Source organism: Liolophura sinensis, chromosome 12 (genome assembly GCF_032854445.1).
Source record: "Liolophura sinensis isolate JHLJ2023 chromosome 12, CUHK_Ljap_v2, whole genome shotgun sequence".
Taxonomy (NCBI): domain Eukaryota; kingdom Metazoa; phylum Mollusca; class Polyplacophora; order Chitonida; family Chitonidae; genus Liolophura; species Liolophura sinensis.
The window spans coordinates 24,556,067-24,582,536 of NC_088306.1; the positions used below are offsets into that span (position 1 = coordinate 24,556,067).

Sequence of the window (26,470 nt, forward strand, 5' to 3'; positions counted from 1 at the left end):
ATACAGTACTAATTTTCAATCACATCTTTGTTATATTAGAATATATATCAAGAATTTATTTGCTCTCTTGATTGTGTCTGAAAGGTGTTTTATGTTGTACCACAAGGCCATTTCACCTAGGTTGAGGTAATTGGGCAGAGGCCAGAAGAAACAAGCTCTCCAAGAAGCGTGCACATTTCCAGCCTCTTGACACAGACAAATCTGTTGAAACCCAGCTGATACCGTTTTAACATGAAAAAGTGTTATTAGACGTAAGCTGGATTTGAACCTCCACTTTGTTTATTTAATTATCTAACTATTTCCTTATTTATACATGTATATTTACATTCATGACCGGAATTGAACCCCCACCTTGTGTGGCGATTAAAGGCAGAAGTCTTGATAACTATATAGGCCATAACCCGCTCTCTTCCAATGCATTCAACACAAAAAAACGAAATACAACCATTACTTTTATATGTAAGAATGGCAGTAATTTCGTTGAAGCCATTTGATGGTTTTATTACTCTAACAGTTTAAACACAGAGCACCTTCGATGAACAATACAAATGGTGGGGTGAATGTTTCTATTATTGTTACAAGATTGCGCGTGATTACAGTTGATGATCTTTCATGATAACAGCAATACACACAAAATCATTTCCATGATAATAATAATGACAATAATAATCAACAATGTAGGCCTCTTGTTTTGTGACACCATCGCCACGTTAGCAGTCAATCAAACGCATTCTATCACCCAGTCACTCTGAAGGAAGTTCAGTATTACAATGGTGTCTTGTTAAACGCTTTGACGAGAAAGTAGACCTTGTAGCCCGCCGAAACTGGCATTTCCGTTTCAAGGAACATTTTGTCAGTCAACTGAAACTGCCAAGCCTATGCAAGAAAGTTGTTTAGTGTACATGACTTTTATGCATTTGATTTACGGAAGACTCACAACTGCAGAAATGCAAGGAAGCATACGTAATAACATATAATAACACGTTATCCATGTGCAATGATCACAGTGAATAGACATTCGTTTGGTGTTTAGATAATAATAACCGTAATGTCTATCTCCCAGATATAACAGGGAATATTGAGCCGGCATTAACAATACATTAACACCAATCCGTTCAAGCAATATTTGAATGGGAAAATGCACCCACCCCCCGCCCTTTATCAGCTCAAAAGGGTCCCATTTTTTGAAGCCCAAGGCTCAACATTTTCAACCGTGTTTTTTTATACCTTTTTCAGGAAATGTATTGTGAATTCTACGGACATTGTTGCGACAGGCTAGGAATATATATAAAACAGCTCTGCAATGAGAAAGAACCTGTTTGACCGTGATAAAATCTGACAGATGTTTGAATATCGTACTTTTGAAAGGTGAATATTGCCATTTATTTTCTCTTTTACTCGTTTTTCCCAAATCTGTGGAAAACCGAAGACGTGGTATTGCATGGTAGTTTCGTGGTAGTTTCAAAAACACTGCATCCATTTCATAAGAAATGCCATCAACAATCAGTCAGGCAGGCGATTCGCCTCAGTAAAGCTCACACCTTAAAAAAAGAAATGCTAAACCCAATAACAGCAAAATACAACTGATATCTCATTTGGAATGATATTACTATCATTACTGTAATAATACTGTACAAGATATGGTAAAAATTAAGGATTGATCAAGGAAAGCAACTCCATCTGTGGGGAGTAAGCTTCATCAAAATGTATGTTAAAGCCTGCATGAACAAATCAAACGTGTTATTATCCGAGCTTGATTATATATTGTATGTTTGTCAATATTGTCGCCTCTCCGGTAGTCTTGACATCATGCATGAAGAAAACTTCATGAAGATTCTTTTGGCTAAACGTGAACAAGGAAGCCTAGCGGTACACAAAGTAGATGAAACAAATGTGAGATATTAGGGAGAGTCTTAGGATTCGTTAGAGTCAATATTTTTGATTTTTGCATATGTGTTCGGAGAATAAAAGAAATGCCTAAAGTTCTGTTCCAATGAACTCTTGTGAAAGTCTTAACATTGACGATCTTTGGTGACGAAGGGCTATATGTTTTTTGCAGAGTACACAGAAGAAACCTCATCTGAGTTTCTCTTTATGCAGTTAGGTAAAGTCATCCGTTGTTTCAGTTCATCAATGGGATTAATAGTATACCCGTAACGCGTTAGACACTTGAGCTACCAAAGATACGGTTCATTCCACACAGCTACTGCGGAGAGACTTAAGAAAACATACACCAAAAATCAAACACAACAACTAACGATCACAGCAACTCTTGCATTCCACCAGACAGGCCTATACAATTAGTGAATGCCTCAACACACAACGAATATGAATATGCTCCATTCGTCAGTGCACGAAAGTTGACTCCATTTGCCCATGCTTTCACTGAGGAAGACGCCCACTTGTGCATGTGCGCGTATCAATTATGCTGCTTGTAAACCATGAGAATATGTATTTTTTTCGGATGCATATATTGGCGATGTGTACAGGCATTGCTTCTCAAAGCCCGCGGCTACTATGCTGTCAAGGTGTGAGTCAACGATACAATAATTTAAATCGGAAGCGCGTATATTATACAATAGTGACAGCACTATTACTGTCCATATGGTCTATAGGTTTAGTATGTACACTGACTTGCGTTCCAAGTCTGTGATTTGACTGGGGCCGTGAGGGAGGGGGGCCCCTCGAATTTGGTCCTATCGTCACTGAAGGTTTAGGCTGACTTGTTGAGAAAGAAGGCAGTTTATGCATAGGCACATATGTGGACGTAGATTTTAAAGTGGGCGGCGGGCAGCCGCAGTCTGGGTCCCCCTTAAGATGAGGGACCTGTGTGGAACCGGGAACAGGCGTTGACAAAAGGCTAATTGTTTCCGGTCCGTTGCCACGCCCGTTCTCCTCTTCCGGTTTACGGTTCAACCGTAGCCCTTCCGGTTCCGCTGTTGACTTTTTCAATTTTTTAATCCTTTCTCTTTGGTAATATATTCCCGCGAATATCAGAATGTTTAAGAAGAGCAAAGAACATCCCACAGCTATAGTAATGCTGACTTGGACGGAGTGGTCTCCCATGATAAAGCCACCTGCTGAGCTCGAGTTTCCGCCATCTATTGATTGGTGCGTTGGAGAAGACAACGTCACTTCCTGTTTGGAATTTTCCCGCGTGACACCGGAGAGTGCACCGGTATCCAGACTATCCGTCGTGCCTTCAGTATCACCCATTATGGCTGTTTGCACAGATCTGTCTGGCGTTGTTGTCGGAGGTGGAAAAAAATTGTCGACATGAAGCAGTTTATCGGGACTGTCGAAGGTGGTCATATTATGGTAATCCTTCAGCAGGTGTTGCTTGGGGTCAGCGCCGTCTGGTTTGTGAAGCTTCGGTATGAGGTCCAGCCACAGAGCCAGCTGTCTTCCGCGATAATGCGTTCCCAGCTTCGGTCTCATAGCTGAAACAGAAGACAACATATCATTAGATCATGCATAAAGATAAATTGTTGCGTATTAAATGTAAAAACAACACAGAATTTTGAGTAATTCTAGACCAGTGGTATCTAATAAAAATAAATATCACTACATTCCCGACCCACTAATTCTGCTTAGGCCAGGGTGATAAGGAGCCTGTACGTTGTCCGTTTTTAGGCATATACATGTACATGAACAGTTGTAATAAAACCCGGACTAAAATAAACTGGAAAGAGACCGCATTGCCAACTGCAGCTCTCGTCTCTGCTCTACTTTTTCTTTCTGTGGTGTAGTCTTTTATATTACATAAATCTGACCACCGTCATGTCGGTCCATTCCTGAGCACCAGTGAAATAAATACATTAAAGTGAACATGAAGTCAACCATTAAATCTGAATTCATTAATAAGCTAGTATTTCATTCGTTTTCATAAAGTAATACGCACTCCACTAAAGCGTTACTCTCAACAAAGTCAATCATGATCGAATGCAGCTCTGGCTTGTCTGGCTATTGATTTAAACGGGGAATATTGCCACGTACCCGACGAGTGCAGGAGGTATACCGTGACCACTCCGGTTTTTCTCACCTATAATTTAATTTTAATTCTTTATTTCTTTATGCAGGATTCCCCAAAGCCAGGGAAACATGGGAGGTCTCATAATATATATATATATTATAATGGTGGAGGTTTAGGTCATGTGACTCAAAATGACTGACTGTGACAGAAATTCCAATTTTCCAAAATATGACGACATTAAAAAAGACAGGTTTAAGTCTGTGTCTAATGGCAGTAGAAAGTCATTGTGCTCCCACGAGCTGTCGTCGTCCATGACTCAAATTCCAGCCGTCAAAAACAACAATCGACCAACCGACTGATCCGAGAAGTTTGAAGGCTATAACGTTGCTACTGTATTCCTAGTAATCAGCTTTTTCAAAATACAAGAACATAAACTTACTGTCACCTAGTTTTCAGTCGTAAGGGTGACGGAGAATTTACTCCGGGATGTCATTACTACTGTCAACCTAAACATTTTTGGTACAACAGCATAGGTGAGTGTAACCGCTTTTCATTGGTGGAAGCAGCTCGTAAATTTCACGTCGAGAATTACTTAGTTACCTAACACTCCAATAAGGGAGTATCAGCGGCTATAACAAACGATATTACGAAGGAATAAACTTGAACACCATGGCATAAGTGAAACTTTCCTAAGCAAATCAGTTATTCGCATATCCCGTCAGAAATATTCGCCTGACACTGCATGTCATTGTCATACCATGCTGTCAACATTGATGGTACAGTAATGCCTGATTATCCACAAATCCTAGGCGAATCTTGATCGGGTGTGGGGCGGATCCTACACGGATCATACAGCCATGGTGGGCGGCCCATGCGCGAATGTTGGCCCAGACCTGATAGCATCTATGTGAATCTTGACCGGCCAGTACATGTAGTCTCGTTTAGATCGCACTTAATACTTTGCATACACGTTGGCTGTAAACATGACACGATGTATGTTCGGTTTGCTTACCTGGTAAGGCATGCTTGGTGAAAAGAAAAGCCTAACTCTCATTCATTCAAGCCAGTAAAAAAGTGAGCTAGCCCATTGCTTGACTTCCGAGTTTTACTTTCCCGTTCTCGATGAAGTTTATTTGGAAATGTAAAATCGTTTCCGCATTCCCGGGCAACCGGAGATGATGTAAGTTCCCGCCAAAAGCTGTACTAATATTATAAATTAACGAGTCGTGTGGCCTAAATTATTATGTACTGTATTGTACATGTAGGTTTTGTTTTTGCCTTTACCGAATAATTGCGGAAATGGTCAAACCTCGTATTAACCTCGTATTATCATCATTATGTGCGAATTAGTGACCACACAGGGAACTAATTTAGTTGAGTTTATGTGTGAATGTTAGCCTATGTGATAAAGCCCTACGCGAATGATGGTCGGATCCTACGCACACCCTACGCCCATCCTGCGCTGATGGTACATCCATCTTGGCTGTATGATCGGTGTATGATGAGAACATCTTGCTGTGATATTGCACCCTTCCATCGCAGATGTTCCGACCCATATCCGTGGCAGATGTATTGTTAGGATCGAGCAGTATTGTATAGTCATTTGCGAAAAAATAATAAAGAACTGTAAAGGACAGCTGCAACCAAAAGAAAGAAAATGACATGACGTTGTATTTAACACTGTGTAAGACAAACTGTAGAAATACATGTACTTTCAACTTTTTTCCCCTATTATTTGTTGCTATCATAAGCCAAAGTCATTAAACACTGCCGTATTCATCATACAAAGGAGGATAGGTCTCACGATCCTTACAGTATATCATCTTAGATTGGATTGGTATTCATGGTCTATATACAGTAAATCACTGTACATTTGGTCGGCAATCCAGAAATCTAATCATCTTTGTAGAGTAAATCATTTTAGATTTGACTAATATTTATAGTCTACAAACAGCGATCAATCAATGCGTCGGACTCAATAGCAATCAGCGGTCTTGCCCAATCGGGTGCAGCAAGAGTAATTCTAGTTGGAGATATGGCAATATATTTTTTATTGTATTAGCTCCATAAAAGTGCTGATACAATGTCAGGCTATCCGTAGTATACGATAAAGTGCAATGGGGTTTACTTGACTTGGCCGCCTGGATGTGCAATGTAAAAAAAAATAGATGGGAGTTTAAACTATAGGTATTATATAAAAAAAACAATAATCGCCGAACCACAAAACAGAAAATGTGGTTTCCCTGCATCGCGTTAGCAATTCATTTTTTGCCTGATTGGATTCAATTGTTGTTAGTCTGTCAGCCACATATCGCGTGTCGCTTTATGTCGGGTTACAGTAGCTCAGGGATAACTCCCGCTTCATCCTGCCAGACGATCTATCCAGGCGAGCCATCCGTTTGACGTGGGCGCGTCGTCAAGACGCCATCGCGGCGATTGCGACTGTGTCCTAAACGCTGAATTACAAAAGTCAAAGGATGAACCTGCTTATTCGGTAAGACCATGACTTTATATAATCTTATTTATAACCATCCAAACACCCAAAACACGATTCCATTCAAACAACGAAAATAAATTAGTTTGTTGATTATTTAAGTCTGTCTCACACGGAATAAAATGCAGTTGGACTATATGGGTAGTTGTTTGTCTATACATGTAGAGACAGCTGTTTTAAGTAATAAATAAATAAACAAAGAAATAAAGAAATTTCCGAAACAATCATTTTTGGTGTTATTAAGATGGCTAAAACTCAGTAATACACTCGGTCTCATTACAAAACTGTATTCAGTATTAATATTTATTTATGTATTTATTTATGTATTTATTTATTTATTTGATTTAAGCCATACTCAAGAATATTTTACTTATACGACGGTGGCCAGCAACATGGTGGGAAGAAACCTGACAGGGCCCGGGCGAAACCCACGACCAGGTTGCCGACAGACGTTTCCGCGCACGTAGTATTAATAAAATCTATGCGTCGAAACATTAGTAATCAGGACGGAATCATGCAAAGAGAAGCAGTCCACAGTTTTCAATGATGTTTGAAAGACGCAAGGTATCTTCAAGGCGACTGAGTGAAATCAGCATTCAAATCGTGTATCTTGTCCATAGTATAATATATATCTCAGTTGCGCTTTGATTACAACTGTTCACATATCCAACGTGGCGATCTAATTCAATACGATGAATATGCAGGCCTTAGGCCCAGGTCATGTGGAATTAGAAACAATCATGAAGCGGAGTGGCAGAGATTCTGGACGCTCTGTCCATATGTATTTACAAGAGAATTTTACTCATTGTAAATCTTAATAAACTAAGAGTGGTGGCGTTTGACGGAATAACCTTGACACATTTGTTTTGGCAGTAACAATTTATGACGTCCATTGAAATCGTCACACAACAAATAGGATCTAAACACACATAAATCACCACCCAATAAAATTGACTGAATTCAACACATATGGTTTCTTGTCATTATAAAGGCAGGATTCTCGGTTATTAGAGAGTAGAAAAGTGATTTTGATAACACTATACATACATATTTGAAGGAAGGTCTGGTTCTGAGTGGTATAATCCAACCATTGAATGTGCTTGAACTTTCCATGTGGTTTCCCAATATGGGACACTGTGTTTTCTAAGGTTTGAAGGTTTGGATCGCTGAAAAGGAACAAAAAAAAACATACATGTAATCGGATAATTCCAGCGGGAAATTAAAAGAAAAAAACTCATTGGGAGTCGACAACTCGTTCCACCCTCGCAAAATAGAATATACGTGTGAGCAACAGGCTGGAAAGGTTTACATCGTGTAAAAAACAACACGGCTCCAAAATAAGGGGTTAAAGGGTTCTAAAATAGAACGACTGTGGGATCTAAAAGAATGCAAAGTAATTTCGCATCAGTATTAACACGTCGGAGTGCCGTAGAATGTCGTGAAAAAAATGCATCTCCCCAAATGGGAGTAAACCTGGCAGAAAGTAGAGGAAACTAGCCCACCTCGTCTGGGCGGATGAAACGGGGTATAATTCAGATGATAATTCAGAGGATTTAAAATGCTGCACGTAGCCTGAGGGAGGATAACTGGGAACTGAGAAGGAAACTCAGCGGATACCACACCATCTTGCACAGGCGGAGGAAACTAAAGTTCAGAGGAAACCAGACATAAAGCAGAGGATACCAGTGCGTCTCGTCGGGGCGGATGAAACCAGGTATAATTCAGAGGATAATTCAGAGGATTTAAAATACTGCACGTAGCCTGAGGGAGGATAACTGGGAACTGAGAACGAAACTCAGCGGATACCACACCATCTTGCACAGGCGGAGGAAACTAAAGTTCAGAGGAAACCAGACATAAAGCAGAGGATACCAGTGCGTCTCGTCGGGGCGGATGAAACCAGGTATAATTCAGAGGATAAATCAGAGGATTTAAAATGCTGCACGTAGCCTGAGGGAGGATAACTGGGAACTGAGAAAGAAACTCAGCGGATACCACACCATCTTACACAGGCGGATGAAACTAGTGTTCAGAGGAAACCACTGCAGCTCGCCTAAGTGCAGAAAACCAGACATAAAGCAGAGGATACCAGTGCAACTCGTGTGGGTGGAAGAAAACCGGAGAGCAGTCAGAGAAAGCCACTGAATGTCGCCTAGGAGAGGGAAACTACGCAGATCTCAGCGTAAACAATACCATCTTGTATATATCATGATGATCGCATGACAGAAGTAGCGACACATAGGAATCTGAACCAGTAATGGGAGGCAGGTTAATAACTGCTTTGGATATTGGAAAGTAGTAATAGTTTTCAATATTGATTTGACTAAGTTATTTCCACTGTTTTGCACAAAGGCAATGTAATGTATGCCATGCTTATATGTAACTTATGTAAGGCATATTTAAAAAGCCCTTTGAAACTTGCCTGAAAAGTGTTAACAATCGGTCACAACTGGCCTATATATATATATATATATATATATATATATATATATATATATATATATATATATATATATATATATATATATATATATATATATATCGACGACGATATAGACATTCACATGCCAGTCAATCAAACTGGACGCTCCGGGTCAATAATTGCGAAAACGAAACAACGTTCAACACAATCCATTAAAGATTAAGAACTCTGACGTTTTTCAGTTATTGATGCCTCGCTTACCCAGTTTTGGCGAAATTCGTCCAGTACGTGATAACTGCCTCGCTAAGCTGACGTTCCGGTTTGGAATACTCAGTGACCTGGAACGGCGCAATGCCACCCACTAGGGGTGCTCCGAACACGTACGACAACTCTTCCCCGTGAACGCCTCCAGACCAGCGGCGATGACTCTCTCCTCGTGACGAATAGGAAAAGCTGTAGAAAAAGGTTCCAGCGTTGCCCTCGTGGTAATTTCCCACTTTAACCAAGGGAGCTACATACTGGCCGTCAGTAAGCAACTCCATCACGGCATTCCGACGTGTTAAGTTATTAATGCTACGATCCCACTCTGTGTAGTGATGGTCTAAGATTTCGTATATCTTTTGGCGATGGTATTTAAACGTGTTATGCACATACGTCCGGATAATTTGAGCTTTTCTCAAAGCTGATAACCCCTGTTCGGCTTCTTCTTCGGTGAAATACGACACTGCTTCGTTTTTCGTCAATCCGAACATCAAAGAACCTTGACTGAATACCGAGTTCGGGTTTTTGTGAAGGAGTTCTACGGGATTGGGGATCACGCTGCTTCGCGTGCTTACGCTGGGTGCGAAGCAGTTGAAATATTTGGGGGACTCTGGAGCGATCTGCACCAAGTCGTCCGTGGACAGTTTTCTAAGACAACTAACCAAGGCCTGAGCATTGTTCATGTGTTGTGAGCAGTTGACAGACTCTGCCAACCTTCTCGTGCATTTGACGGGATCGTCAGCCACAGCCCACGAGCTTAACGCCGAACCACTCTGAAGTATTCCTCTCTGAAACAGTTTGCCATCTGCAACACAAAAGAGAACATATTATAAATTAAAGCACCTTCTGTATTTCTTCCGAGATAAACAAATTAGGCCTTACTAAATAGATTCCATGAACAACAACATTTAATGGGTACCACTGAAATATCTTAGAAGAAAAATCTCTGGTAGTTTCAACGCTATTTGCCTCATGTGACGAGGGGATATCTCTCATGTGACGTTAAAGCAGAGAGAAATGGCTTCGAGTAAGGTGTCTTGTATGTAACATCGCCAAAGCCTTTGCAAATTATACACCGTTATTTGTGACAATACGTCAGTGACAGATGACCTTATGGCCAAATTTATGACAGACAATTTTTTTTCTGCGACCCTCCAGAACTTGCAAAATATCACGTGACATAGTGATAACTTAATCTTAGTACTTATCTGTTAAACTGTTCTCTTGGGAGCTACTGACACCGACACTGATGGAACATTAGCGTTTGTTAACCGTTTCTAATGAAATATAGTGTGACGACGAGGCAAGGTCAATGTTTTCGTGAGGGTCACACGGGTACTCCCCGAAAAAGTAAACATACGCGAGATACGGAAAACAATTTTTAGCTCCAAACAATGTGAAATCCTACGCGCCTGATAAGCAAAAATCGTCGGTATTCGATACAAAGGAAGAGCCGATCCGGATATGGCAGGCGACGACAAGGCATTTGTGAAATCTCGAGAAATGCATCTCACCGGCGAATATACATTAGGGCCGTGTTTATACGATTCATAGCTTTTCTGAAACAACTTTGGTGTTGTTAAAGTAAAATAGCATTAGCAAGAAGAACCCTATTCTGCATCGATTTCCTTGTAATTATGGACGCCGATACAGGACATCTCGCTACCGCGGCCTTTCTAATACAAGGCAGCGAGGCAGCGTAATGCGTAAAGAGGAAGCGCGGTGTCCTTTAGCGGCTTCCATATGTAATACATCAGCCGTTAAACAAAATTCACAATGTAGCGACAAATCTCCAACGGATGTATATATAAACAACGACGTAAGTAAATTCTGAATTGGTTTCTCCATGTACAGTACGTTAAACTACAAGTCTGAAAAAGAAGACATACTAAGAGCGCCAAGCCCATCAGAATCCTATGCTGGGAACGCCTTGCTCTGAAAGCTTGGTGGTGTCGAGCAATACCGATGCCCTCTGAACTGTAGAGACTAATTGCAACGGCAATAGACATTTAGCCTTCATAGGCTTTTAAAACTTACGAAATAAATGGTTATTTTATTTTATTTATTTTTTTTATTTTTGATTGATTTCTTGAACACCGTGCTCCAGAATTTTTCACCTATGTGACGGTGGTAAAGTTTACGGGAAGAGGAATCCGGACTGCGTGGTTTTGACTGTGTGGAGTTGACCATGTTACTAAGCTAAGCACACATAGCATTCACCTAGCCAAGGAAGACAGTCTGAAGGAAAAGGGGTCATTTGAGTAGGAAATAGTTGCAGCCTGAGTTCCATACGTCTGTTCTATAATCCCTTTGCCTTTGGTACTGTGGTTATTTTGGCTTGTAACGGGAATCAGCAGTTTCATTGCACTTCCAAAGTTCATGATTGTTTGCTGTCATTTGTCCTCTTTCTTGTGATGATTTTAATCGTGATAGCATCATATCGTTGAAATTCCACTCAGCGCTATCGATCAAAGGTCTTCTGACTTTTTGTTAATAAATTTTATTGGAGTCCATCTCTCAATTACGCGGTTCAATGTTTTTTGGAAACTGCGGCGTTTTTGCCGTGCATCAAAACCGACTGGTGCAATGCAGCTGAAATTGCATCTGACAGCAATGCAAAAACACAGGGTGAGATGTAATTAATCTCCAGAATTATTTTCTTGGGATCAAAAACATCGGCTATAACAATATTCTTTCAGTATTCTATAACAAATTCGCCTTAAACTTTTTTTAAGATGTAAATAAAATTATAAAGGCCATGCAGTCCAATTAAGGCAATTCTTCACCACAGATGGTATGGTTTTGGCCAGTTGTAAGACAACGTATATTCCAATCATTCTTTCGTTAGCTAGGCTATACGGACATAAAGTCTTGTGGCTTAATCCCAATTTCACCCTATACGTGAAACTTATTTCTGACAAACAGCTATACAAACATTCTTCAATGCGGTATTAAGACCACAGATCAAATTTATACATCAAAAACGATTTGTCGGCACTGTTATCAACCTTTTCGTTTGATCATGTGTATATGTGCATGCCTATCTAAAGCATAATGATTGTGGTATTATTAAGTACAAAGCATTAAACAAATCTGCAAACAGCCCACAACCACCGTCTTATTGACAGGATAATGACGGATTCAGGGTTTGCAGCCCTGACATCCCTCCTAAATTACGTCATAAACCGTGCGTAAATGAAAACTTACGCTTTGTTAGTAAAGCATGGTGTCACTTAGCATGGTATCTAAAACCATCGAGGAGTAAAACAGGAGGACACATATGCCTTCCATGTGTGTATCAAAGTATAAAACTTGGCAAAAATGCATATTTCTCCAGTGTGAGACGTGGTCCAATAACCAAATTGTTTTGCGTCTTCTGTGATTTCTTACTGATAGCTGTTGTGTTAGCTTGAATTCAAAACGTGATGCAAGAATCTTCGTTGTCGACAATACCGCACCTTGAGTGCACTTGATTGTTTTACCATCAGGCAACATAAACGATTTCACGAAAATATTGCTAAGCCAAAGAACGGATTCATCTGTAAATTTCATTGGCGCAAGATGTCACAATCGTGAGAATTTAGTTCCATTGAATCCTTTTGTCTCTGTTTGTCACAAGCAAGAAGAACCGGCCCAATGGTACTTGTATTTTAACCAAATATTCGAAGAAACAGCCCGTGTTACATCATTTACCATGGTCTCTGAGAAGCCTGCGGATGGTCGTGGGTTTCCTCCAGGTTTTGTTCGGTTTCCTTTCACCATAAGTGAAATATTCTTGAGTACTTCATAAAACAGGACTCAAATAAATAATCACATAAATATCATTCACCGTCAAAAATAAGTCAGACTATTGATTGATATAATTAATTGGAATAAATGAGAGTATGGTTGTGTAAAAGTTCTGATCATTTCTGGACCGCCTCGTTAGTTTTGTTCAGAGTCATGTCCAATGGCTACAATAACACAAAATACCAACGATTCATCCAGTTCCTATCTCATCACCTGAGTTCACAAACAGTAATAGCTGCTAATGTGTCATGTTGCAGGCCTGAATCCAGGTTTTTTTTTTATTTACAGACTGTCCATTTTAATAAGTTCTCCTCGCTGGAATAGCACATACACAGGACAAAAACCCTCAAGAGCACTGAGTTAACCAAAACCGAGACCAGTTCTTATCACACATAACTGGTGAAGTGTGCCACGTTGACAGTTTTTACTTCATCCAGGATTTCTTCTTTACTGTTTATTACAAGGCCAATCGCTTGTCTTCTATATCCCCAATAGAATAACGGCATGATGAAATACTCCATCGTTATACCATTGGTTGGTACCAATTTATGAGACAAAATGTCGAATTTGACAACACATGGGCCGATTACAAAAAGACATTTCTGACTTAAGTCAAAATATGAAACATTGTTATAATGCTTAACTTTATAATGGAAGTTCATATTTTGACACATTTATCTTAACATAACATTGACGAAGTCGAAATGTTAATATACAGGGCTAAAACAAAAACTGAAAATTTATATCTCAACTTTTGACCTAAGTCAGAACTGACTTTGTGGAACCGGCCCCGGTTTCCTCTACATGTATCTCAGTTGTTGTTTAGTTAGTGATGTTAACGTAAGAATATTCCAATATTTTAATAGTTCTCCTCTAAAACACAAATGGATCAACCCCTTGCAGATTCATAACCTTTCAACCTGGCCTGATGATGAAAAATATAATCGATGATCGCCACAGATTCTATAGAGGCACTACGAGGGTATGCTTTAGTCTGATCTCTCTTAGGCTGCGATAGCAACTTCGTATTTTAACAACCTATCTTTCAATATTCAAATTTAGCTATTCACTTAACAAGGGGCCTGCATGCAAGACTACATTAAGTTTTTGAAGAATGACACAACAATTACAAATGTGCATTTGTTAATTTGCCAAATTGTGCATTTTGAGTAATTCTAGACCAGTGACGTCTCATAAATTGCAATTAACATCACTAGAGTTTTTTTTTTACCTAATTCTGCTTAAGCCTCGGTGCTAGGGGCGTGTGATTTGCTACTATCGATGCATTTACATGAACAGTTCGAATAAAATCCTAATTAAGATAAATTAACAAGAGGCCGTATTTCACCGGTTTCGTGCGAACGTTTACCATATTTCACACTGTTGTCGCTGCTCTGGTATTTCTCTCTATGCTGTGCGTCTTAATTATTTTGTAATATTTCTGCAACATAAATTCAGCTCGATTAAGAGCAAAAATTGGTTAACTTTAAATTTAACTTCATGGCTTCTCATGTGCGGATTCACACACTAAGGCTTCTTGTTAAGACGCTACTGCTGGCGGCTACATCTTGTGTCATTCAAAACTAAGAAAAAGTAAAGAAAAAGGTCAGATCAAAGAATCAACTAAAGTAGTAGAGCTTTATCGATTTCGTCGCTTGCATATCCATCGCAGCGTCTAACTTTTCCTTTAAGCTTTACTCGGCCGCGTTACCTTGATTGACACTGTGCTGTCTTAAACTCAATCTAATTTCCGACAAATTTTCCCTCAATTTGCCAGGCATCGATACAAAGAAAATATATGTAGGGTTTTTTGCTTCAGGCTTGGTTTCACCAAATGCGTTGCCAGTAATTGCGAGTACGCAACCCAGGGAAAAATCGGATGACAATGGCAAGGTTTTTGCCTGGCGTTTAACCCGCCAACCTTCACAGTGTGTAATCAACACATCTAAGGCTAAGCAACTTAATGACAAGGCGTGCTGTGAGTAAAGCAAGAGGATTTTGGGTCAATAAAAACGGACGTTGATCAATTCCAAACAGCAAAGGGGAATGGTTTGGAGGCAGTAAAACTTGATTGTTAGCACCGTGTTTAAACCCACGTCTTCCGATTTTAAAAAGCTATAAGCCAAGTTTACATCACTTTGCCATTTGAAATATCAACAAACTATAGTGGAAGAAAAATAAAAATAAAATATTTTGTACTCCACAAGTAGCGTTAACCCGAAAAACATTTGGGTTCTTCGTGGCCGAGGGGGTGGCAATGACACAGCATCTCACCAATTTGGTTGCCGTGAGTTCAAGTCCAAATCATGCTGGATTCCTCTCCGGCCCTACGTTGGAAGATCTGCCAGCAAGCTGCGGATGACCGTGGGTTTCCTTTGGGCACTGCCCGATTTCCTCTCACTATAATGCTGGCAGCCGCCGTGGAAGTGAAGTATTCTTGAGTTTGCCGTTAAACATCAATTAAAACAAAATTTAATAAACGAATCAATATTTTAGCTTTTATATATACACCATGCAAAGAGTTTTGGCAGGGATGGGCAGAACACATTGGGCATGATCCACCTATGTTCGGATTTGCTATATTTCAATACATATATATCAGCGTGAAATATAGGGTCAAGATGAAACCTTTCCTTACAAACGACGTTAATCCGATCATTGAAGGCATTAATGTCCATTTCGTACGGTTTGTACTTTTGACTTAGAGTGAATGACAAGTGAACGCGATGCAATTATGAGTTTCAAAGTGTTCTTAAACTCCATATTTGACATTTTGAGCATAAGTAAATCTTTCTTAGACAGACAATTAAGCGTAAAACATGAAATAAAATCCTTTCTTAATGTGGGTTTTTAAAATTATCACATTTCATCACTTTTTAGATTTATATTTTATCTGTACACATTTCCATGCCATGGTCATAGCGTGAAGTCATTAAAAACAATCCCATTCTATACGACTGCTCTTGAGAGAATAACCCAGATAGCTCTTTCGAGTGGTGCCTCAGTACGCATGTGCTTAACGTGTCATAAGGGGGATACATACAAGCACACGGTCATTTATATGCTGATGTTTCAACATTGCAGTCTTCGGCGACAGTCCATTATTCAACACCAATCCAACTTCTTAAAATGTCTCTTTCTAAATTTTCGACGTGAAAGTGTCCTCGAACCCATGTAAAATCTCAGATTTCACAAATGATTGGAATAAAGTACACGGATTTTACTGAGTTGTGTGTAACTGCCGAGGGTCATAATGCTTTAACACGGGTTTCTCGCAGCAATGAGATTGGCGCAACGCTGTAAATATGTCTGGTGATTCCGAATGTAACTACTGCCTGCCACAGAGTCTCACGCACTAGCCCTTGTGGGTTCGTAGGTTCGAAACCAGACCCCGCTGGTATATCTATCGCTTTCAGTCAGGAGGTTTGTCATGCAGGAACCTGCCGATTTGCGGTAATTTCCAGGTTTACTGTAATATTAGTAATACATCCTTGAAAACGCTCAAATGAATAATTAAATACATGTGAAAGAATGCCAGGTAAATTATAGATGCGAGATATACTTGTGCTTTGAGGAAAGTTAGAATTGTTTGCCACAGCCTTATAGATAGACGGATTAGGGTTCATGATGACCGTACTAGAAATATTTCTTCATGCCATCGGATATAAACAGAATGATTTTTGTCACTATTTTTCCGAGATGTAGTTATGCCGTGGATTTTGATCGAGTCCATAAGTTACGTAGTACCTAATCTTGTTCACTAAGATTGACCCATTTTAGGTGTAGCTATGCGGATATAAGCATGAATATATCTTACATATACATCTGAAAGGAGACATCAGACAACGGAAAACAGTGCTTTTAAGGTATTTCACATGAAGATGCTATTTAATAACCGTTATATGAACAAAATGGTGACGATTATAGCATACTCACTTTTTGCTGTTTAAGTAATAATAAAATATTATACCTATTTATATATCAGTTATTAATCAACAGTGAAATGTTTTTAATGGCAAACACATGGATGGATGGATCAATATCTGACAGGGTGCATATCTGATTTCTATGCTATTAATAATATCCGTGGCTGAATTAGCCAATGGGATGGTGAAAATTGTAACAAATTGAGGCTATATTAAGTAACGGAAACACGTTCAAGGCATGTGGAGAGCAGGGCACGTTTTATAATTGACCGATGTTCATTGGCGCTATTACCTAACAAAGCTTAAAACTGGTTATTGTTCATGGTAAATGGGCACTGGGACTCAGTTGCTCTCTTGGGCACAATATAATGAAATGATGAACTACATCGAATGAAGAATTATCTCACGGTTAATGTTGTAGGTTTATTACTCCATTTTTCATCTAAAGTTGTTTTTCTCCACTTTTTTATGTCAAAATTTCGTGCTGCAAGGAAGATAACTCTAGGCGTCCATTAACTGCAACCCTGCTGCAACTCCAGCTGATAGTTATACGTGACACTTTCCAAGATTTGTCTGCGACCTGAAGAGTGAAGGGGCACTGATTGGTTAATACTGCCACAGAGATATTTTGGGTTGTTGATACACTATAAATTTCTGCACTGCTGTGTTGTGTAGTTAAATTATATCAGAATATTTTGTGTTTTAGATAGAACTGAAAAGTTTTTATCCTGTGTCACTACCCACCCCACTGGAGGTTACCGAGCTAACAAAAATGCTATGTTTTCAATTCCAGCAACCACAGCAAAAAAAAAAACGTAGACTTTTTGATATTTTGTTGAGAAAAGTGCAACTTGCATGTGGTGGTAGTTTTGATTTTGAATTTGTCAAATGTACTACAATAGTAAGAAAAAATCAATTCGCTAGTGTAGCCTATAGGAGAAGATTGAAACGTTTTGTGCTTGGTTCAGAAAAGCTGCTGTCTTCTTTTCGGTCTCTCATTCACCCTGAAGCAAGTGTCTGATATTACCCTGATAAGACAGGAAGCGGGAAGCCTGCACAGTAATGGAAGTGGATGTATTCGGGCGGTCTTATATCAAAGCATTTCTCATCTTTCGAGGAAGTGAAAGCTGCTTGTGATCACTATTCTTACCCTTCCCCGATTTGCTCGATCTCGTCGAAGACTGTCAGCTTAACCGTGAACAAGTCTGGTCATTTATGCGTAATTTATGCTATTTAGAATAGAAACAGGCCAGTGCAAAGCCATTATAAACTTCGACCGGTAGCAACGCGTGCTTTTCCGGAGGATTTTACGGAAACCGCCGAGGAAACCGGAAGTTAGTGGGTGTAACATTTGATTTATGCTGATTCGAGGTTTTGTTTTATCACAGTACAAAAAAAGTAAGGACAGGGTAGTTTAGATGAAGCCAGAGTGCTAGGTAAAACATTACCTTGCTTTCGTCTGGACAGCTTACACCCGGGATCTAATGAGCCAGATTTTCTTGTCAGTTGAAAGTATTTTCCAAATGTAGTGAGGGAGAAGCTTGTTTTGTTTCACCTTGTCTAATGATGCTTCGTGGTTTTTTTCTCGTTCCCTAAATTCAGGTGTTTTAGTGGTGAGAGCCACGGATTTACTGCGACTGGTTCACCTCGAAAAAAAAAAAACAAAAACAACCCAGTAACATTAAATTTTGGTCTTAAAAGTCAACGCGAATTGTATTCCCTTAACGCCTTGGTCATCAAGGTATCAAGGATATAAAAAAAAGGAAACAAAACCGACTGATAATTTTACTCAAACGACATTGTAATCAAATTTATTTGATTCTAATGATGTTATTCACTATTTTTGAAAAGCGTAGGAAGTACTGACGTTGAGATTTTTGGATCAAAAAAGGTTCTTTGGGTAAGTTCCAAAGAATTGTATTAATGTATAAATGCATTTTTCAAACGCAGACTATAGGCACTTCTATACAGCTTATGCTTACTGGCTGAAACGTGTGTGCAGGCTACATTTTTTATGGTCATCCGTAATTACAAAGTATAAAACTTTTGTACCTTAACACAGTATCTGGCTGTATTTGATGAAAGAGAAATGTACTGTAAACGCCTTAACAAACAGATGGAGCAGATCTGCAAAATTTACAGAACTGATTTACCATTGATTTCCTCTGAAAGTTTACATCATGTTGCTATGTATTTGATAGACATTTGCACCTTTACAGTAATTTCACCGCAAAAAAAATCAAAACAAAACACGAGACAATGTTGTACTTTAATAACAACATGCCTTTGTAACTACACGCTTTGTAACTACGGGATTTGACAGTTGATTTAAAGCGAGAAGAGAGCGGTCTATCTGTAGGGGAATGCGCTGTAGATCAAACTACCCGCACATTTTACTGTAAAAATACTAGTTTACTGTTGTCTACAGAGTAATATCTATGACAAAACAGCCTTTAGAATAAAAACCTAACCGAGGTAAATTGACAAAAGGCCATATTTCACCGGTTACGTGTAACCGTCTGCCAGCTATCACACTGTTGTCGGTACTCTGGATTTACTTTCTATCGTATCTGTCTGTCGTATCAACCCCATGGTTACTGTGCTACTGCCTCTCGTTGGATACATACACATGTGAATTTCCAGTATGAAACTGGTAGAAACCTGGGAAATGTTAAATACCGTCTGTTTCAAGGCGTTATAAGAAACTCGGTGCATGATAGGAAAACACAGAGTAAATGTAAAGAGAGAGGAGATCGCAGATGAGACGTGGATATCATGAGGGAAATGTAGTCTAAACGATAATGGCTAAACGAAGATACGGCTGCTCAAGCAAACGTTATCCGACAGAGAGGGTAATTAAGCAACTTGTATAACGGCGATGAATTAAACATATATTCAGGGCTGCAGATTGAGTGTCCATGATCCTATCGCGATAATTCGATTTGTCGATGTTGTGCTGTTTGCGTTTGTCTGGGTAGAGCGATACGGACGCTGAGACTTCGGGCAATTGTTCCCATTAGGCCTGACAAATGCTCCAAAACGCTGGATCAAATTAGTAGGCATTTTTTACAGTTTATTTGCCACGGCGTTTGTTTGCTAGCGGCTTTTGTCCTGTTTATTCTCACTCAGCTGGCTTGATTAGAGGGTCAGCGACGTTAAAGAAGAGAGAATCAAGGGACCAGGAGACGTTACTGGGGCCTATATCTTGGCTAATCACCTCGGTCACTTTCTTGCCAATCGTTTGAAGTCAGAGCGAACGGGATCGATGAAGCATCCGCCCTTGACTGCACGCAGGCCGATTGATATCATCACAGGCAATTTCACCCGGTTGCAGAGACGCGCAACCATAATCCGAGGTACAAAGGTTACCACATCATCGCCGCTATGGCGTAACAGCGTCCCCGCTGACACAGCCCAGCCTTCAGCTGTTCGGAATCGTGAATTGAGGTCGCTTAGCTCACCATGGCTGGCATCCTACCCAGTGGCTGAGAAAGCCATTTGCTACACTGCTAGCGGAAATGAAAAGAAATCCGTCCTATTCTCGGCCCTTTACGAAAAGAACATCTAAATTCCTGCCCGTTGTATGGAAAGCATGGGGTAGATTACTTTGCCCAGAATAGCCCAACCACACCTTAAAAATGCACTATAGTGCAAAGAGCTATAACGCCGCCTTTCGACTTTCTAAAACCGCAGCAAACGACTGCAACAGAATTAAACACGTGCGGTGAATATGGTTATTGTATATTCTGACAGGACACGGATTCTGTAGAGGTGGAGTATGTCTTTGCAATGTAGTTAATACTTGTTTTTTTTTTTTTTGGTCAACAAATATGGTACAGTTCTTTGCCTTTGCAGCTATTTAAACAGTACACATTCTAATGATATTGAAATATGGATGCAGATATATATCCTTTTTTGCATGGTATGCATCGTTTTAAAAATGTATGGGTTAAATGTTCTTTTTAATGTATTCATGCACATATACTACATGCTACTTCCGGTTCTGCCGTGACGTAGTATGACGCATCAATAGAAACATACTTTGTCCATGGGCCTAGGCCCAAACTTTTTAGATATTCGTACCACCCAGGGTGGCCAAATCTCCTTGCTATTTTAAAGTCGGTACATGCCTTTAGTTAACTTACTCATTGTGAATTGCCAACAGTCATACAATAATAGTGATATCTGAACCACCTCAGGAACAGACTGTTTACCTTTAGGAATATCTTCTTAACTAATTCAAGCTATTCTTCTCGATTGTAATGGCAGATTTGTTGATAAAAGATGGCATTTTAGCCCTCTCTGGGCTGGGAGAGTGATAAGCTGCAGGGGCGAGAAGGGCTGCATCAGTAGTTTTCTTTGCAGCCAAAAAATGACAGAAGACATAGCGTTTATGTTTTGGAGCATTTAAGGGCATTCTGTTGTGTTTGTGTTAACAATTAACTATTCCCTTCTAGTCTAAATATCCAAATGGTAAATTCCAAATAGCGATAGTCTTTCCATGACCCAAACCCCAAACGACACTGCAGGACTTGATTCCTTCGGAGGGACTTTTCACAATGTCATTTATCTATGAGTGGGTTTCATGGATGTTTAATTAACATCTTGCTTCTTACTTTGATGTTTATATTCAGCTGTCTGTAAAATCAGTCATACTTTCTACCAAAATTGCCTTTAGTCAGTGACACGGACAACACAAATTCTACACGTTGATATGTTTGAAGTTCCCATCATTGCAAGGGAAATGAAGTTAAAACACTTTTTTCTAATTCATAATGTTAATGTCCATAAGCTCGGTTTCGACGGAAAAAACCCATTGCCTCGAGTGACGTCATAATTATTCCAAAACCAGTGGTATGCTGGATATTGGGCGGAGTTCAACATGTTTTGACAGAGGGCGACACCAGTTACCTAAACTTCTATCCACCCAAGTGTAAACTCTGCTACTAACATCTTCATATCTGAAATTGTTTAGTATTAGTATAATATAACTTTTATGAATGAAATTTTTTTATCTCTTGTAATATATGATCTCATGGCAGTATGGTTTTAAAGCTGGTGTTAGGAAATTTTATCATATAAACAATGTAGTCTATTCGCTGAGAGTGTAGGGTAGTCTGTCTCTGCGTGGAGTTTGTTATAACCGCATGTTGGAATTGTGCACCTATTGTTAAACAAATTTACTCTCCACGCCCATTCCCCAGTATGCCACTGGTTGTTGAATAATATTGACGTCACCCCAGGTAATGAGTTCTTGGCGTTGAAACTGAGCTTATGGAGTTGAACATTATGAATTAGAAAAAGTCTTCTATTTTGATTTTCTTTGCTAGAATATGAAATTCAAACATATACATGCGTTGCGCTTGCGTTGTTACGTGACACTGACTAAAGACAATTTTGGTAGCGAGTATGACTGATTTTATACACAGCTGAATATAAGCGACTCTTTAAAAGAAATGAATAATAGCAGTTATGTTACATTTTTGAAATTTGTTCAGCACTTGTTACCTGATATCCACCGCTCATCGTAGAATGTACCACAAACCTAATCTTCTCACGATATCGAAGATTTAGAACAATCATCAATGTAATAAATAATGTTTGACTGATCCATTTCCATAGTAGTGCCTTCATTAACGAATGATATATCCATTAAGGAATAATTTGTTTTTAGGGTCCATTCAGTTTATACATTTATGATTCTATACAAGTATGTCTGTACATTTTAATATAGTGGTTTAGCAGTCTGCAATTATCAAGTGGCAAAAACCTTATGTGATGTCACTGTTCACAATATGGCTAGAAAAGGCCACTCAAGTATTCTGTGTTTTAAAGGCATTCTACTAGGTTGTAAAAATCTGAAAAAAGCATATTGTCTAACATACACTTCACCCGATAATAATAGTGTTTTTGCGGTAGCTGTGAGTTTAAGTCCAGCTCATGTTGGCTTCCTCTCCGGTCGTACGAGGGAAGGTCCGCCAGCAACCTGCGGATGGTCGTGTGTTTCCCCCGGGCTGTGCCCCGTTTTCACCCACCATAACGCTGGCCGCCGTCGTATGTGAAATATTCTTGAGTTCGGCGCAAAACACCAATCAAATAAATAAATAAATAAATAAATAAATGTTCTTCTTTTTTGTCTTTAATTTCAAAGTGGACATTTACACTGTACAGAGATTATTATGGGATAATTTAGTTCTTAATCTTAGTGTTTGGTGGAAATTTCAATTATTCCCACCAAATTATTCTCGGTGGAAAGTCAAAAAAACTGATCAAAGGTTTGCCTTGGCATTGTGGTTTTCAGACATGTAGAGCACGGGTAAGGGATTGACACGAACGTTTACTTACCTGCGCTAATCTACCTTAACTCGCCGTAATAATGGGCGTAAATAAAGTGGGCATATAAACTGTTGATAAACTGTCATCAACCCAGTTGAAAATCTTGCAAATCTTACACGCAAATGTGCCGATCAACTGAATATTCAGCTAATAGCGTACATGAAATACAGACATTAAACTACTGCATTTAAATGCACAGACATACTTGTTTAGAGCCATATATGCATTAAATTAATAGACTCTAAACCAGATTATTTCTTAATAGACATATCATTCCTTGATGAGGACACTGCTATGCAAATGTAATAATGGGTGTAAATAAAAGAAGTACACAGCTGGGCATATAAACTGTTGATAGCTGTTATCAACCCAGCTGAAAACCTTGCAAATCTTACACCCAAATGTACCGGTCACTGAATATTCATCTAACAACGTACATGCCATATAGACAAAATATGGACTGCTGATTCTGCTTTGCATAATAAACAGTCCAAACAATTTGATCTTATTATATTATAAACAGTGAGTCCACCATATATTAACGTTTCTGTGGGTTTTTCTTATTTGCGCAACGCATTTTAAGGTGATTTTTCATTTTTATCAAATGTATGATAAAGCCACCATTGCAGAAAGGCTATCATGTCTTAATTTACTTCTACTGACCATATAAACATGTTAGTACCAGTTAGGTTTGGCCACCTAAAGTGGTACCAATATCACGACTGGCCCATGGACTAAATAGGGGTGGACAGTTCTAAAGCCCAAGAACAGAGCTGATATATAGTTAAAAGTTGGCGCCATCCGACTTAAAAGATAAAAGCGTAATTTCTTTTGGGAACTTGATACAGAGCTTTGCTTTGGTACATATTCCGCATTTTAACCTCATGAAATGTTTCCAAAAATGTAACACTAAACTGGCCTCAGCGTCTCTATAGTCGTTTGTATTATGTCGCTGCAAGCCTTTGTAACCATCTGTTGATCAGTTCTGTATGTCGCCGATGCTCCTAGCTCCAGCATCGCAGTTCAAACATTTTACTTACTCGTGAACAGCAGATTTTCTGTCATCTTCCATTTGACAAATCGTTTTGAATTATAGGCAAATCATTTAACAGAATTCCAAATGATTACACTGGCAACTGTGAGGCCGTATAGTCCGTGGTTTTTGTCTCTCTCGTTCAACAGGAAAGATACTGTTGATCTACAGTTACATTGAAATTTAGCCTTGATTTCTCGACTTTTTGTATTATTTTTGCTGGAGACACAAATCTTTTAGCACCAGATTAAGTAAAGTTCAAATTCACTCCAACTCTTATCATGAAGCAATTTTAAAGAATTACTGTGTATAACGTGTTCCGCGCTTCTCTTGTGATTTTTTTCTAAAAGAAGATCTCGTTTTTATCTTCATTTGATTCTGGATAATTTTCTGCAGAAGTATCTGACAGGGACCGGAAGTTATTTGGTTGGGCGTATGCCGCCTTCCGGGAGGGTCCCCAGGGTTGACAGACCGAGTCTGTAATCACTCGCTATTAACCGCGCTATCTCAGAGGCATGCTGTCAAGTTAATTCTAAATGTGCTTCTCTTTAATGTCCTTTGAAATCCAGTCGCTGAAACATTTAATGGCCTTTTTGAACGATGTAAAATTTTTGGTGAAACATTTTACACGCGGATACCAACGGCATTGAGAAAGAAAACGAAGGTATAAGATTAGACAAGTTTCATATGAAAAAAAAAATTATACGAGGAAAAGTAATTTCAGAGGTGAAAAGATTTAAAATTTATAGCACAAATACGATTAACGTACCAAAAGAACATCTGGATAGGTGCTGGAATGCCAGTGAAAATTTCATTTATTTCATTGTCGTTGACCGTTATACACAAGAAAATTTTGGAAGTAAACCATTTAAATGGCGCCGAGCAGAGTAAGCAACACCTAGATGTATTGCACGTAATGACATATATTTATTTATTTGTTTGATTGGTGTTTTAGGTCGTACTCAAGAATATTTCACTTATACGACGGCGGGTAGCATTATGGTGGGTGGAAACTGGGCAGAACCTGGAGGATGTAATGATATTTAATATAATTCTTTATCGAGGACTCCCACAGCCATGGGTCACTTGGGACTGTCCTCAAAAATATATAGATTATTTGCGTAGGGTTATGTGCAACATTTGCATGGTATTCCCCAATTCATTACTACGATATAAAAGTATGATATAAGAATAAGATATGGGAAATATACAGTATAGGTATAAGTCACCTATAATAATGCAATCAGAGTAAGGCATAGCTATCTTTATCAGTGTCGGAGCTATGGGTAGTGGATATGTAACTGTGAATTCTTTCGGATATTTTCAAACTGTCGTCTAGAGTCAAGTCATTTAATCCAGTCAGTAATATACATGTGACATATTTTGGACAGTGCTTAAGAAAGACAGAGTGATGCACACCAGGAGAGACGATATTTGTGAATGATTTAAGCATGTGCTCCTTTTGAACAGCAAAAGCGGGGAAATTTAATAAACAGTGTTGAGTATCTTCATTTTCAGAGCCACACCCGTATTGTCGCTTATTACTCTTTCAGGACAGAGTTGTCTGAGATTAGGTGGAGAAAGACCACTGACTATTTCATAAAAAATAACAACCTGTGTTGTTTTCGACGTGAGGACAGATATTCTCAATTATATAACTAGTTCCCGTGTAATGATATATTGGACTAAACAAGAACAAAACCGATGTGAGGCTACAAGCTAAGACGCATGCGCACTTCAAAAATGCGTTGATCAAGAACAACAACATTCTCTCGAAGAACAACAACAACAACGTCACTCTGTCAAAGAACCGTCAGTCGCATTTAAAGTTGGCAGGCTTCTCTTCAACAGATAAGTTTTCCTAATATTTGGACAACAACAAATTGTGTACTTTGCAATCGGGCGTGTGAATATCAACACAAAGGTCTGTACACATGGCCGCCAGAAGCGAAAGGAACGTCTCCGGTAGTTTCAGGGCTATGGATACATGGCTGCTTGTAGCAAAAGAAATGCGCATAAAAGCGGTTTGTTTGCATCACGACACAGAAACCGAAGCTTGTTTGCCACGCCAGTGAATTCATGTCCAGAACTCCCGATGATCGCTTCTCGTAACAATTCCAGTATTGACAAGTTCCCAACAATTTTTTTTTCTTTGTAAGGGCTCGCCCTAAACCAACCACATCCACTGTTTTGTAAGCAGCAGAAAACAGAAATCTTCGCATAAACCAGGAATGAA

At 39.2% G+C, this 26,470-nt stretch overlaps 1 protein-coding gene across 1 annotated transcript in view; it reads right to left on the bottom strand.

Annotated features, from left to right (window-relative positions):
- Positions 1–535: 535 nt before the first annotated feature.
- LOC135479365 (neuroligin-2-like) overlaps positions 536–26,470 on the bottom strand; it is a 43,349-nt gene continuing 17,414 nt past the window's right edge. The window contains exons 3-5 of the mRNA XM_064759189.1: positions 9,151–9,955; positions 7,515–7,633; positions 536–3,440 (exon numbers count right to left, since the gene is read on the bottom strand). Coding sequence (XP_064615259.1) covers positions 2,572–3,440; positions 7,515–7,633; positions 9,151–9,955 — 1,793 coding nt within the window. The 3' untranslated portion in view covers positions 536–2,571. The remainder of the gene's footprint in view (positions 3,441–7,514; positions 7,634–9,150; positions 9,956–26,470) is intronic.